We start from the raw sequence: 14,989 nt of genomic DNA, 5'->3' as shown, positions 1-14,989 counted from the left end.
ACAGTAATAACATGGCTTTGGAATAGATGAGTAAGTTTCATTTCTACCAACCTACTCTAGGTTAGATGTGAAAAATACATGTTAGTATAAACTGCATTTTTTATGAAATTTTCTTAGTATATCCTTTGAGTATTGAATTTCTGTTGCTTGAGCTTCTCTGTGAACTTAGAAATACTGTGTTCATGGGGATTATTTAGAGCTATTAATGAGATTCTTGTCATAACTTGAAAGAATATGCTAAATACGATACTATGAATCAAAACCATGTGTGGCTTTATTCTAACAGATGGTTTTAGTTTAGTTTCCTTTGTTCTGGATTATGGTATTTTTCTTTTTGCCCAACAAACAGCTTTCAAATAGCTACTGGGCTTTTTTCTAATCCTTTACACTAAAAATATTTTTTTGTACAGTTCTTCAAGATATATTTTTTTCAGCTATCTATTTGGGAAAATTCTAATTCTGTTACAGCTTTTACCTTGTAAAGTATTCAGTGTCTCCTTTAGAAAAATAAATACAAATACATTTTGAAAGAAATTCTGAGTTTTCATACAAACCCATTTATATAAGTCTTGTATTGAATTTGATACTATTCTTAACTTTTATCAAATTATTGAATTGGTCACGGTATACTTTTGATTCACATAATATCTTTCCAAGTAGTAGTTGTCTCAGTTTAGAGAAAAATATCAAGTGACAAATAATAATTGGAGTTTTGAAAGCTTGAGGGGTTGTACTGTGATGATAGGGCAAAGTATGTTTTAGGAAAATTAATCTTATATTCATAGGAAGTGACAAAAATGGAGGCAAGAGATCTAGTATGCAGTTTTTATATTTGGCACTATTACCTTTGGTAATAGTCATAAATCCGAGGTTTTGAAGACAAAACCTGATAGGAGACATTAACAATTACTTTAGAGTTTCTCCCATAAGAAAACAGCTACCAGGGTCAAGGTAGCAAGCTTGGGATGGTGCGTTTTGAGGAAAAAGGTATGTTTTATTTCAACATGATGAGTTTGAGGTGACAGTGGGATTTATCAAAGTGAAACGTGAGAATGCAAATGCAGGTTCTCTTCACATTTGATTAAGGTCATTAGTAAAAGTTTAACAAACTTTTTTCCCTCACAGAGAAAGAAATTGGCTCCCTATTTACTAGATCTGAACTGTTAAATTATTTTTCTTTTCATGCCATAGTTCACAAAGATGTCCAAAACGAATGGCTTATCAGAAGATTTGATATGGCACTGTAAAACACTGATCCAAGAAAGGGATGTAGTTATAAGGCTTATGAACAAATGTGAAGACATTTCAAATAAATTGACAAAACAAGTTACCATGCTCACTGGAAATGGAGGTGGATGGAACATAGAACAACCCTCCATTCTAAACCAAAGGTAATACTTGTTGTATGTACCTATTCATTATTTTATCTCAGTTGTATAAAAATGTTGAATTTATTCCTGTATTGTGCCTAGGAAACTTAAATGTGCAAATGGTAGGAAAACTAATGTTTAAAAGGGAAACCCAGGGTTTCCTATAATGGCATGTAAGTGGTATATGAATTGTTTTTCATTGATCGTCACCCCCCCTCCCCGCAATCAGGATATTTTACTCCATTATCACATTGTAAATTAGAGGGAGGAGATATTATGGTCTTATGTAACCTATGTTTTCCTTGTCTGATGACAGATAATTTCATATATAATCACAGAAACTGAAAAGGTGGTTTTAGCTACCTCTTAATTTAGTGCTTCAGAGTCAGCTGCTCAACTGCATCAATGTAAAAATTTGTCTTAGTTCAGTTTCTTTTTGATCATAAGTGAAATGATTGAAGTATCCTATATATGCGATTAAATGCTTTCAAAAGCCCAAAATTTTTAATCTTTTTGAGGTAAAAACACATAAAAATTGAAAAGGACACTTTTATTAAATAGATTATATAAGGAAAAATTATAGAAAGTATATATTTAAAAAGTATATTCCCCAAACTGCTACTGTCAGTAAAATACCTTGTCCGAGTTGTTGCAAAAAATAAACACTAAATTGTTTTCACTAAAAAATTTGTCCAACAACCAGAATGTATGAAAACGGCGTTTTGTAATTGTGAACACCCCTCCTTTGCATGATGTTGGGATATGGCGGGCGGGACGTTGTTTTGAACTTCTTTTAAAAGTTTATTTTCAAGTTGTCTGGGAACTCAGGACTGTTCAGAATGCTTCCTTTTTTAAAAAAAAGTATAAAATTGTTTACTGTGATAATACATACAGAGGCAATAACATGGAAATAGTCGAAGTTGCTAAGGTCCGAGACTAGTTAGGATGATTTATGGTGTATCCATAGTCTGCAGTGTTATGTAATTTTTAAAATGAATTATTTCTGTTCAAAATATTTCTGATAGGTATTTAATAAGATTAGCACTAGGGTCTCATTAAAATTATTTACCTTAGTTGGTGATTTTATGTACTTCTGATATTTTTCTAAGTTAATGATCAAAGCATATTTGCTGATCATTGGTTAACTAAAAGTCAAGATATGAAAAAAAAATCAAGATATGGTTACTGGCCTTTAATAGTAAGCTACAATCTTTTCTGTGCCCTTCTAGGGTGCTATGGGATGGTGTAGGGAAACGTGATGCAGTTCCCACAAAGAAGCTCTTTTCTCTGTTGCATAGAAAGAACTATGACCATGTCAGCAAATTCATCTCCTAAAAGTGTAGTTGGAGCTGCTCCTTCTTGTTCTACAGCATTGGATATGGGGAGTTCTTCACTCTACAAGGCTTACCCAGTTGAGTCTACTTTATCGTAATTTGGAGTTTAAAAAATCAAGTGCTTTATTGCATCACTTAAAAAATTTCTCTCTTAAACCCACATCCACAAAGTCCTATTACTTGTAAATAGTATGATCAGGTAATAAAGCTATCCTTTTTATTAGACTGAGGAATTTTTAAATGAAATATTAAACAGGTGAGAAAAATAGTTTGGGGGGTTTTTTAGGTGCTTCTTGGATCTAGTCCCAAAGTACAACTTCTGAAAACCTGTATAGATAGTCTCTTTGGAGTTTATTTAAATGCACTTTTAGGGGGTGAAATTTGTTGTCTTGGTTTTTGTGTTTAGCCAATGTAAGTTGCACAAGCAACTTGCAGATTTTTACTTGGTATACTGGCCAAGCATAATGGCTGCTTAGTATAGAAACATTTGAAGTACTTTCCTTGCCCTGGGAAAGGATTTATTAGCACAGAGGAAAATATTAAACTATCCTGAAGAATAAGCTGTTGTGCTTTCGCTTAACAGAACAAATTCTTTATAGTAAAGTTTATTTTGAAGCAAAATTATATTAACTATTTTCCTATTAGAAATTTTTAAGAATTATAACAGAAGAAAAATAGCCTTTTAGAGGTAAAAGGAATACACACATGCTGTAACTCCCTGTTAAAAATAAAGTCTTTGCAAGGGAAAAAATTCTCATATGTATCTCAAAACCATTATATTCATAATGTTTATTTTAAAATGTCAAAACTAAAATTACCTTAAATTAAAATATAATACAGTGAGGAAATGTTAAAAAAAAAAAAACCTCAGTATTTCTCCTATTTTATTCCTATCATAGATGTAGCCATCTCTCAAGCTTTAGCGGTTTATCTAAAATTTATCAGCTTTAAACTGTTTTAACTGAAAAGGTTTCTCACATGTTCAGTATAAAATAATATTTAATTATGTGTTTCCTGTCTTCTTCTGGGCTAAATCTACTAAGGTTCTTGTGAACTTGTTCATCCTCAGCTTGACAGGATGTTTCTAAACAGTTACCGGGAAACCATTTGACAATGATGTGAATGCAAATCAGTAGTGCAGATGTGTTGACTAACTCAGAGTACTATGATAGAAATATTTTAGTAGTTTGGATACTACTATTAGTACAAACTGTTATTGTGGTAGTATTTTCAGCGTTCATGACATACTTGAGGGACATAAATTTTTGGTCAGCTAGCATCGCTAATCTGTTTCATATGAACTACTTGAAAAAGTTTCTGTAGCCCTGTATTTCTGCATTTTAAACTTAAATTTAGCACATTGTATATACTCCAGTTTTCTATTTCAGGCCTTTCTCACCTTTCAGAATAATTTTGATACTAGTTTTCTCTGACAGGAAATTTAAACCCCATTTAGTTTTCGCTCTGAAAAGAAATTATAGTAACTCTCTGGAAGGATTTTTTTTCCCCCGACAAAACAAGTAACTTTAAAATAACATGCTACCTCATTTTCTTTCATGACCTCAGAAAATCTTAAAATCACTTTTTTCCTTATTGGGAGGTAAGAAAACCTTCAGTTTAAAGATACCTGTAGTCCCCTTTTGAAAAGAGATCACTTACCTAATTCAAAAGGCCCAGGCTATAGTTCTTACCATTTGGATAACCCTGAGCAGATTACATTCTTATTTGTAAACTAGTGGGTGGGGTTCATATGCAATCACAAAAATTTTTAGAAAACTGTTGAATGTCAAAAGTAATGGAAGGTATGATTGTATAGCAGCTAAATATTAGCGCCTGCTAGAGAACGAATATAGTTGCCCTGTTTTAAAACTTGTCTTAACAAGGGAATTGGAAAGCTGTTTGCCAGAACTACATTTCCAGTGCTCCTCTGGCTTTCTGAAGAAAGGGTGTGTTGTGGGCAGCACTGTTGTGACACTAAGCAACAGAAAGTTACTTGTGATGTACATAAATCTAGCAGAGGAGCAAGTACACACACATACACACTTATATTTTTAAAACAAATACTTCAATATAACAGGTATTTAATGTCCTGATCAAAACAGCTACCATAGCTGCTTTGTGATTGTGGATGAAACAATTTTATTTGAATGAAAAATTCAGTGCTTCTCAAAATTTCCTCATCACTTTTTAAAATTTTATGTATAGTGAAGAATAATAGTTAGACTCGTTCCTCAACATGTGTTGGTGATAACATATATTCAGTAATTTTTGTTAAGAATATTTCTTGGCTATTTGTGATAAATTTACATTGGGGTAGCATGTTGGCCCTTGGGATGCATTTATAAGTGATGTAATATGCCTACCGTATCAAGTTTCATCATTTTCATGGAATGTGAACCTTAATGTGTGGGGGATGACTAAGACAGTAGGAAGGACTCGGGAAAATAATGAAAATTCTATTTAAAAATAGAAAGTGTCGACTGTAGAGTGGGTGGGTCAGAGAGAAAACTTTCATGTTTGCTGTTTAGTGATTAAGGGCTGAGCTCTGGATCAGAACTGGATTGGGTACCAGCTCTGCCACTGCAGACATGGATTTGGATAGCTGTGACCTTGGGCAAGTTACTTAACTTCTCTGAATCCCAGAGAGAATCTCTAAATCCCATCTCTAAATGGAGATGATGATAATAATAGTATCTACTTTATAATGTAGATTAAATAAAGTAATAATGCATGTAAAGCCCATGCATGTAAAGTATAGTGTCTAGAATTCCAATATTAGCATTTACTCTACCAGTATAGTAGAATTTATTTGGACCTGAAAATTAAAATGTCTATGATAATATTCTGTTTATTATTACTTTCATAGTGGCATAGAAATTATATTGGCCAAGAAGGCAAAGACATTGTAAAAAATGAACTGTAAAGTCTTCAGCAGTACTGCTGATTCTTCCTACCTATACTTTTAATTTTTTCAAATGAGAATTATTTTATAGATTGCGTACCCCACAGTTGAAACATAGATTCTGATTTAAGATGGATATCTTTCTACCTCACCTCTTTGATCCCTGTTCTAATTAAAGTGTCTTGATTTCAGAATTTGACCCCTTAACCATTTATCAGAGCCATTTATCAGACCCCTTCTCCCTGTGCAGATAGGATCTGTGTAACAGGAAATTAAGGGGATATGATAAAAGCTGTAGAGTGAGAAGCATGGCCTTGTCCTAAGTTTTTATGTTAATGTGGGGTTTATGCTTCCCAGTGAGTATAAGAATAAGCTTTTGCATGAGGTAGACTTTTATGAGTTAAAATCTTAGCCATAAGACTTTGTAGCTACGCAACCTCAGGCAACTTACTGAGCCTCGGGTTTTTTCATCTGTTAAAAAATAACTACCTTAATAGAATATTAAAAGATTGAATGAGGTGATGCTAGAAAATGATATTTTTGTATATCTGTATATAATAGATGTTCAGTAAATAACTGCTATTAGTTTTTAACCACTTGAACTTTTAGAAAAAACTAACCATTTCGTCCATTAGACCCCTTCCATGTTGCCATCCAAGCAAGTTGCTCCCAGGGATTAGTCTGTTCATGTGTTCACAAATTAAATAAGATTTTTGACACATGCCTGCTGCTTTCTACTCACTGGTCTTTATTGATGCCCTGCAAATTTACATTTATATGTAGTTCAAACATAAATACACACATACATACATACATCCTCCAGAATTATACATACCAGTGATATTAGAGGTGATTGGCATTCAGTCAGCAAGTTTTATTAAATCAGCCTGGCAAAGTAGCAAATTATGCATATGTTTTTGTTCTAATACTTTAAGTTCCTTACTGTGCTAATATTCAAATCAGTACATTTTTCTAGAATATAAATATTATATTAGTAATATGTTATCATTGTTAATATTCTGATCATTTGTGGAATTAATTTGGTGGCATTACATTATGACTGAATATGAAAATTTTTTGGTAATTCTTATTGCCAGAAACAACAAATACAGAATAAAATTTGAGAGGTTTTTTAAAATGTATTATGTTTTGCGTTCATTTTCTTAAGTAAGTGTAAATAGCTTTTAACAGTAAGTTAAAAGGTAAGACTGTAACTAGATACTTGAGTTTTTTTGTGCATTGTAAACCTAAACCTCTTCTCAGAAAACTAGTAGAAAAAACTAATAGAGGTATAAATCTATAATATCTGGTAACTCTCTCTTTACCAGTTTGTCACTCAAGCCCTATCAGAAGGTTGGTTTGAATTGGCTGGCATTGGTACATAAACATGGACTTAATGGCATTTTGGCAGATGAAATGGTAAGTAGTGCTCTATTTCTAGGATTTATCATTAATAGGCATCCTTGCTGTCATTCAAAAGATGAAAATTTCCCTTGTCCCTATTAGTTTACTGCTCTTACCAAGGTATAATCCCTCTCACTCCTCTCAGTTTTCTGTTGCTTATCTTAGTTCTAACCTCCTAACTTTCCCCTCAAAAATGAAAATAGGTTTTTTGTCTTTCTCATCAAATTAATAAATATATGTGTTTTGAAAATTAGATGTTACATAAAAATACACAGGAAAAAAACCAAAATCACACATAATCCTGCCATCTTAGAGTAAGTACTATTTTGGTATATATCTTTTTCCAGAATATTTTCTTTTGTAGGTGTGTGTGTATGCATATATACATACACATATACATATATATGTCATATTAAAAGAGATTTTACTACATGTGCTTTTCTGTAGCTCCCTTTAAAATTTATCATAGATACCTGTCCTTGTTAGTAAATAAATCTACACGTTTATCATCACCATCATTTCAGTCATTTTACTTTTATTAGATGTTTCTGAGTTTCTGTTCTTTTCCAGATCACATTTTGCTTGAAGGTAAGCTTAGGAAGTTCATTACAGCCAATAGTCCAACTAGAAACTTGACCTTTAATCTAACCTTTACCTTCCTTCCTCCAGCTATGCTTTTTAAAAAGTGTTTATTAAAAATGAGTAATGTTCAATGGAAAAAATGTTTGTTGAATATATGTATTACATTGTGTATTAGATTTCCAAAATAAAAATTAACAAAGGCAATAATCCTTGTTCTCTAGCTAGCTTCTAGTAAAATAATCTTTAGTTTTTCAAGACAGTTTCCACACATACCTCATACTGTCGTTAAAACAGAGATGCTATTTATCTAATATAAAAGTGAATAATATATGCAGAATTTCAAAATAGTTAGAAATTACATATAGAATGTAGAGTAGTACAGTTGTGGAAACTGGACTTGGAAATCAGATCTGGGTTCTGGGTACCAAATTTGCCTTTCGTGGGCTCTGTAATCCTTACCAAATGACCTAATTTCTCAGAGCCAATATTAATAAAACATAGGTAATTCCTGTATCATAAGATTATATTTGGTATCAAATGAGGTATATTATGTGAAACTGTTTTTGTAACCTGTAAAGTACAATATTTATGATAAGGTAGTGTCTGCTAGGGCTTCCCTAACAAAATACTAAAGACAGTGTGGCTTAAACAACAGAAACTTATTTCTCACAGTTCTGGAGGCTGGAAGTCTAAAATCAAGGTGTTGGCAGGTTTGGTTTCTCTTGAGGCTACTCTGTTTGGTTTGCAGATGGACACCTTGCTGTGTCCTCACATGGCTTTTTCTCTAGAAACATCCATCTCTTCTTTTATGATAGAAGTTGGGTCCCTACCCTTGTGACCCTATTTAACTTTACTTATCTCTTTAGAGGCTCTATCTCCAAATAAACCCCAGCATTGGGAGTTAGGGCTTCAACATGTTTGGGGTTGGAGGCAATTCACTTCCTAACACTTGGCAATGTTTAGCTCTCCTAAGGAGCTACTTTTCCTCAGGAGCCTTTTTTTTTTTTAATGCAATACTTTATTGGTGTATAATTTACTTGAAATAAAATGCACAAATGTTCAGCTTAGTGACTTTTTACATATATGTACACCCATCTGACCGTATGTGACATAAACATTTCCATCATCCCAGAAAGTTCCCTTATGCTCCTTTTCAGTCATTACCACCACTACTATTCTGACACCTATGACTATAGAATAATTTTTTTCTGATTTTGAACTTTATATAAATAGATTCATACAGTATGTACTGTTTGTTTCTGGTTCATTTGGTGCATAATAAAGTTACTAAGATTCATCCTCTTCTTACGTGTATCAGTAGTTTGTTTTTTGTTTTTTTTTTATTGGCTTGTGGTAGTTCATAGTATAAACATGCTACAATTTGTTTATCCGTTCTCCTATTGATGGCAATTTAGATTATTTCCAGTGCGTGGCTGTTATAGTAAATCTGCATCGATATTCTTACCCAAGTCTTTTTGTGGACATATGCTCTCATATCTCTTGAATATATTTTTAGGAGTAAAATTGCTGGGTAATAGGATAGGTATATGTTCCGCTCCAGTTAGTCATTGGAACATCATTCTCCATCCAGCCAGTATGTATTAAGTAGTTGCTTTATATTAACAGTTACCAAAATTACATCCTTTATATGCAAGCAGAGGTCTTCTATATCAATGTGTATTACATATTAACTAGCAGTTAAAATACATTCCTACCCTTAACTAAGTTGTAGTATCACTTGGAGATTGTGATCTGTTTTATGTGTTATTGAAAACTAAGAATATAGTAGAAATTCTCATAGAGTTGCATGGGGAATCATAAATAAATAAAACCAAAAGTATTCTTTTTCCTTTCATTTTCCCAATATTTATTTGGGTTTTTTGTTTGTTTTTAAATCTAGTATATTGTCTTTTAAACTTTTCGTTTTAGGGCCTGGGAAAAACTATTCAAGCGATTGCATTCCTAGCGTACCTCTATCAGGAGGGTAATAAAGGTCCTCATTTGATTGTTGTTCCAGCATCAACTATAGGTTTGTAATACTGTGGACAACTTTACTTGACTCAGTAGTATTTTATACAAGGGGGAGAAAAACCGTGTGTGTGTGTGTGTGTGTGTGTGTGTGTGTGTGTGTGTGTGTGGAAGAGATTTCTTAGTTTGTGAAGGTGAATATTCATTTCTTTGGTTTCCTTGCACTTTTCACCCCTTTGCATATGTGTGTTTGATTATACTGGAAGTCTTTTTAAAGAAAATAACTCCAATATAAGTGAGTTATTCAGCTTATTATACAGATTATCTATAAATTATTATAGATCATATACCATTTGAAAACATCAATTGTTTTCATAATACTTTTAAGTTGTTTTAATGAGTAATTTAAGAGAAACACTTTTGAATTTATAATTAAACATTTATTAAGAAAGAATGTATGCAGATCATCCCCACTCAAATTACTCTTTCATTCTTTCTCAATTGATTGAATGTAGACTAGAGTAAGAGAATGTATGTATGAATGTACCAAAAAAAAAAAAAATCCTCTTTAAATTGGAAATCAATAATCACCTATAAATATAATGGTTGGCCCTCTGCTCTTCATTTTGATGCCACCTCAAAATCTCAGTCATTTTAATCATCAAGCGTAAAATTGTGAAGAGTCTTGTGATTTTTAAAAATTATCTTCTATTATTTTATAAAAATAATTTCTGGGTAGAACTTCTCAGACTTTAGTGTTCATTTCAGTGCACACGTCTGCCTGTTGTAGCAGGTGCAAGTAATATCTCTTTTGTTTCATAGATAACTGGCTAAGGGAAGTTAATTTATGGTGTCCCACTTTAAAGGTGCTCTGTTACTATGGTAAGAATATGTCATTATGCTTTTAACTTTGGAGACCTCTTTAAAATCTTAGCATACAGTAAAGTACAATAAATACAATCAGCGTGTGTGTGTCATTTTTAAATTCTAGGTTCTCAAGAAGAACGTAAACAGATTAGATATAACATTCATAGTAAATACGAAGAATACAATGTAATCGTGACCACGTAAGTATTGAGAAAAAATTTTTTTGGAAAAAAAATTTTGTACATCCACCTAAATTTTTTTAAAATGTTTTAAAAATATTAGTAGTAAAATAAAGGAGAGTTTATGCTAAGAACTATGCAACAAAAGCAATAGAATGAGTTATGTTGAAGATTCAGGCATTTTTCAGTTTGGTGTATAATACCGTGATGGCAGTCTTTTGTTAATTCTATAGGAGGTCATGATTAAAAGAATTCATCGAAAATTCATCTTTTCTTAATAAAATGAACTCCATTTTCATATATAGTCTTGCTAGCTGCTGTTAACTCTTATTTCTTGGTTTCACTCTACTAGTTTAATAAAATGGTGTTATGTTCTTAACAGAAATGTCTTAGCTTCATGTTCTTTTTTCTACTGCTTCTTAAAATATAACAGTTCATAAAGCAAAGCGTGTAATAATTGCAGGTTACATATAAATTGTACCCAAATTGGCCTCTTCCTAGATGTGTAGAAGTTGTCTAATTACATTATAACATATGAATTGTCTTTTAACTGCATATTGCAGCTTTTGTAACTTGGTTACATGTACATCAATAATTTTGGATATAAGTACATCAATATTTATTTGAGTACCAACTGTGTCTAGTGTTATCTTTTAGCTACTGGCTATTAGAAATATGTACATAAAAATAATTTGTCAAAACATTAAATCTCACGAGTCCATGCTCTTAAAGGTATGATCTTAGAGATTGTTTTTTCTTTGGCAACAGGTATAATTGTGCAATCAGCAGTTCTGATGATCGTAGTCTGTTTCGTCGTCTGAAATTGAATTACGCAATTTTTGATGAGGGCCATATGCTGAAGAATATGGGCTCCATCCGCTACCAGCACCTTATGACAATTAATGTAAGAGAGTGTTCTGTGAATTTGTCCAATTATGATAAAATTTCAGATTATGTATTTTAATATATATAGTATTTTATATCAGAGACCAGCAATCTTTTTCTGTAAAGGACCAGGTAAGTAAATATTTCATGCTTTGTGGGCCATTCAGCTTCTCTCACTTGTTCTTTGCTTTTTCGTTTTTTTTCAAACACTGCATTTAAAATGTAAAAACCATTAGCTCATGAGCTTCAATTTGCCAACTTTTGTTCTATAGGACAAACTTCATGAATATCAGATATAATCTGTCTTCTTCCATTGCCTCATCAAAAAGTAATGTGGGAACACAAGTTACCTACTTAATAAAATGAGACTTAGTTTTACACATTCTACCTTAAAGTACAATATATGATAATTTTTCTAAATTACTTATCTTTTATGACAGAATGTTATATTACTAATAATGGTTTTAATTTTTTTCTCCCTCACTGAGGGGGAGAACAAGAAGGATGTGGATCTTTAAAAAAAAAAAAATACTAATCTAAAATTTACCTTTGTTCACAGGCAAATAACCGTTTGCTGCTCACAGGCACACCTGTGCAGAATAACCTGTTAGAACTCATGTCGCTGTTGAATTTTGTTATGCCGCACATGTTCAGTAGTAGCACCAGTGAAATACGAAGAATGTTTTCTTCTAAGACAGTAAGCATAAATTCATATTTTTTTCTCAACTGTCTTACTTTGCGTTTTACCCGGACCGTTTTTCTATTTTATCTCTTTTTCTTGTTTTCATGTAGCATATGTGCTATGAAATAAGTTTTAAGTAGTTGATATCCTATGTTCGGATGAGTTGGGAAGTCAGCCAGAATACAATAGGAAATAAATTGGTGGCTTCTATAATCATTGTCTAAAAGTTTTGGTTTTTAATATCCTAATTTTCTGAAGAATGACAATTTAAAATTAGTGGGTAGCTCAGATATATAGTATGTGAGCTACCATCTTCTTTATTAAAATTAGGTAAATTAGCATTTTTTAATAGGTAAACTATAAAACTGGGCAAAAGTAGAATATCCAGAAAATTCCCCCACTGGGAAATATGTTTTGAATTAAAACTCCATAAATTAAAAAGTAACAATTTCTAAAAGTCACAATAAGGAAATCCTATTTCAAAGAAAATCTGGTTAATTTTTTCCCTATTGCTTAGAAAAAGTAAGAGTGTAGTTTTCAAGAACTCTCATTTTCCAGTACAGCAATGGTAATATAGATTCTTGACACACCCAAATCACATGTATTCTGCGAGAATTTTCTGTGATAATCTTCTACTGCAAACTGACTGCCTTTCTAACTTTCACTAATGTATTCCATCCCACTTGATGGCCTAGCAGATCATAGGATGTGGAGGATTTCTTAGAATAAAATTCCTCTTCTCCAAAATTAACAGGTTTTGACTAGGAACCGTCCGATTTCTGTAGACCCGCACTAGCTTTCTTTTGGGACCATTTTCCACAAATAAATACAAGTTTTCTACTTATCTCTCTCTTCCCCTCCACCCAAACTATCTTAAACACACACATATTTTTTCAAGAGAGTTATCTATGTAATCAGTGATGACTTATTAGTTAATTACTTCTGAACACCATCCTAGTGCAGTTCAATTTCATTACCTCTGCAGAGTACACGATTACGTGTCACAAAACCTCAAAATACATGTGGAGCTTTAGGAAATATATTACAGCCCAGAATTCAAGTCCATCTAGAATGAATTGAGTTTCTCTGGGAAATAACTCAGATTGTAGTGAGAGAGATTTTCATGTTCTGTAATACTGTTATTGTGATCATTTAAATGAATAATTTAAAAGGTCATTTTCTTATTTTACTTAGAAATCAGCAGATGAGCAAACTATATATGAAAAGGAGAGAATAGCACATGCAAAACAAATTATAAAACCATTTATTCTCAGAAGAGTAAAAGAAGAGGTAACTCTTATCTGCATATTTTTATTATGATTGGTTTTTAAAAATCTGTTTTCTTCTGTATTTGAATGATCTGCTTCAACTGTTTTCCTTTCACAGGTTCTCAAGCAGCTACCCCCCAAGAAAGATCGAATTGAGTTGTGTGCAATGTCAGAGAAGCAGGAGCAACTCTATTTGGGTCTTTTCAACAGATTGAAAAAATCTATCAATAACATGGGTATAACCTGATTTTCACAATTTTATATGAAAAATAATTCTGTACTAGGGCTGCATTTTGTTTAGTCCTATGATAGTGGGATTTGCTCATTTTTTAAAATTAGTTGGAATTTGAAGAAATAGTTTTAAAACCTTTTGTTTGCATTGAGTTGTATTTCAACAAACAGCTATCAGCTTGTTGTTTTTAATGTGTTACAGAAAAAAACACAGAAATGTGCAATGTCATGATGCAGTTGAGAAAAATGGCCAATCATCCTTTATTACATCGCCAATATTACACAGCTGAAAAACTCAAGGAAATGTCTCAGCTTATGCTAAAGGTAAGGATTTTGTATTATGCTAAAACTAAGCTTTATTAACACCAATAAACATGAGGTTCATTGTTAGTCTAAAAATCAGACCATTGAACCTAGTAAGCATATTAATTAACCACGTATTTAAGAAAAACATTTTTAACACAGAGTTCAAAATAATTTAGGGGACATAAGAGCCAAGAAGGACTGACAGTCTACATCAAGAGTCAGCCAACTATGGCCTTAGGACCAAATATGACAATAGCTATTTCTACAAATAAAGTTTTGTTCTAACACAGCCACACCCTTTTGTTTCTTTGTTTTCTGTGACTGCTTTCTCAGTATGAGGGCAGAGTGGAGTAGAGTTGCAAAACATTATTTTGCCTACAGAGCCTAAAATATTTACAGGAAAAGTTTGCCAGCTCCTGGTCTGGACTTCCATAATACACTTCTTTTATTTATTTTTCACCAAAAATATTCATCAGATTGTATGTCCTGCATTATGAGGCATTTTTCTCCGTTTATTTTTTTCATTTTATTTCTTCTTTATTGTATTTTGTCTACAGTTTTAGCTGTTACTCTCTATTTTTGTCTCATTCTCCCTTAACCTACCCCTATTTCTCCTTGCAGATCATTGTGTTTAAAGCAACCATTTGCCTTTTTAAAATTTTTTATATTAGACTTACGGAAAATTTCAGACATGTAAAAGTAGAGAGAATTGTATAATGAAATCTTCTACGCATATGAAACCTTCACCCATTTTCTACAGTTATCATCTGGAATGACACAACTCTCTCTTGTTTCACCTCGAATCCTCTCCAGGATCATTTTGGACCAAATTCTAGACATTTCATCTGTAAATTTATCAGTGTGTTATCTCTAAAACAATAAGAACTTCCCCCCTTTATTGTATCTAAAAAAATGAATATCAATTTCCTTTGGTAAATCTGTTGCACTAAAATGTTTTATGATTTAGATATTTTATCAGATGTAAACAATTTTATTAGGTTGTTCTAATCA

General features: G+C 32.3%; 1 protein-coding gene across 7 annotated transcripts in view; it reads left to right on the top strand.

The window, feature by feature from the left end:
• SMARCAD1 (SNF2 related chromatin remodeling ATPase with DExD box 1) overlaps positions 1 to 14,989 on the top strand; it is a 70,810-nt gene that overhangs the window by 48,888 nt on the left and 6,933 nt on the right. For all 7 annotated transcript variants that reach the window (XR_011377491.1, XM_070045610.1, XM_030865657.2 and 4 more), the window contains 10 exons: positions 1,192 to 1,391; positions 6,935 to 7,025; positions 9,522 to 9,621; positions 10,383 to 10,442; positions 10,552 to 10,627; positions 11,375 to 11,510; positions 12,051 to 12,188; positions 13,368 to 13,463; positions 13,560 to 13,677; positions 13,875 to 13,996. Coding sequence is in view for 6 of the 7 variants with exons in the window: in XM_070045610.1 (XP_069901711.1) it covers positions 1,192 to 1,391; positions 6,935 to 7,025; positions 9,522 to 9,621; positions 10,383 to 10,442; positions 10,552 to 10,627; positions 11,375 to 11,510; positions 12,051 to 12,188; positions 13,368 to 13,463; positions 13,560 to 13,677; positions 13,875 to 13,996 (1,137 nt within the window). In the remaining variant the exon portion in view is untranslated. The remainder of the gene's footprint in view (positions 1 to 1,191; positions 1,392 to 6,934; positions 7,026 to 9,521; positions 9,622 to 10,382; positions 10,443 to 10,551; positions 10,628 to 11,374; positions 11,511 to 12,050; positions 12,189 to 13,367; positions 13,464 to 13,559; positions 13,678 to 13,874; positions 13,997 to 14,989) is intronic.

The sequence above is a fragment of the Globicephala melas genome, chromosome 5 (assembly GCF_963455315.2).
Source record: "Globicephala melas chromosome 5, mGloMel1.2, whole genome shotgun sequence".
Lineage (NCBI taxonomy): Eukaryota > Metazoa > Chordata > Mammalia > Artiodactyla > Delphinidae > Globicephala > Globicephala melas.
Note: the sequence above shows the minus strand (reverse complement) of the source record. Positions and strands in the feature narration are given on the sequence as shown.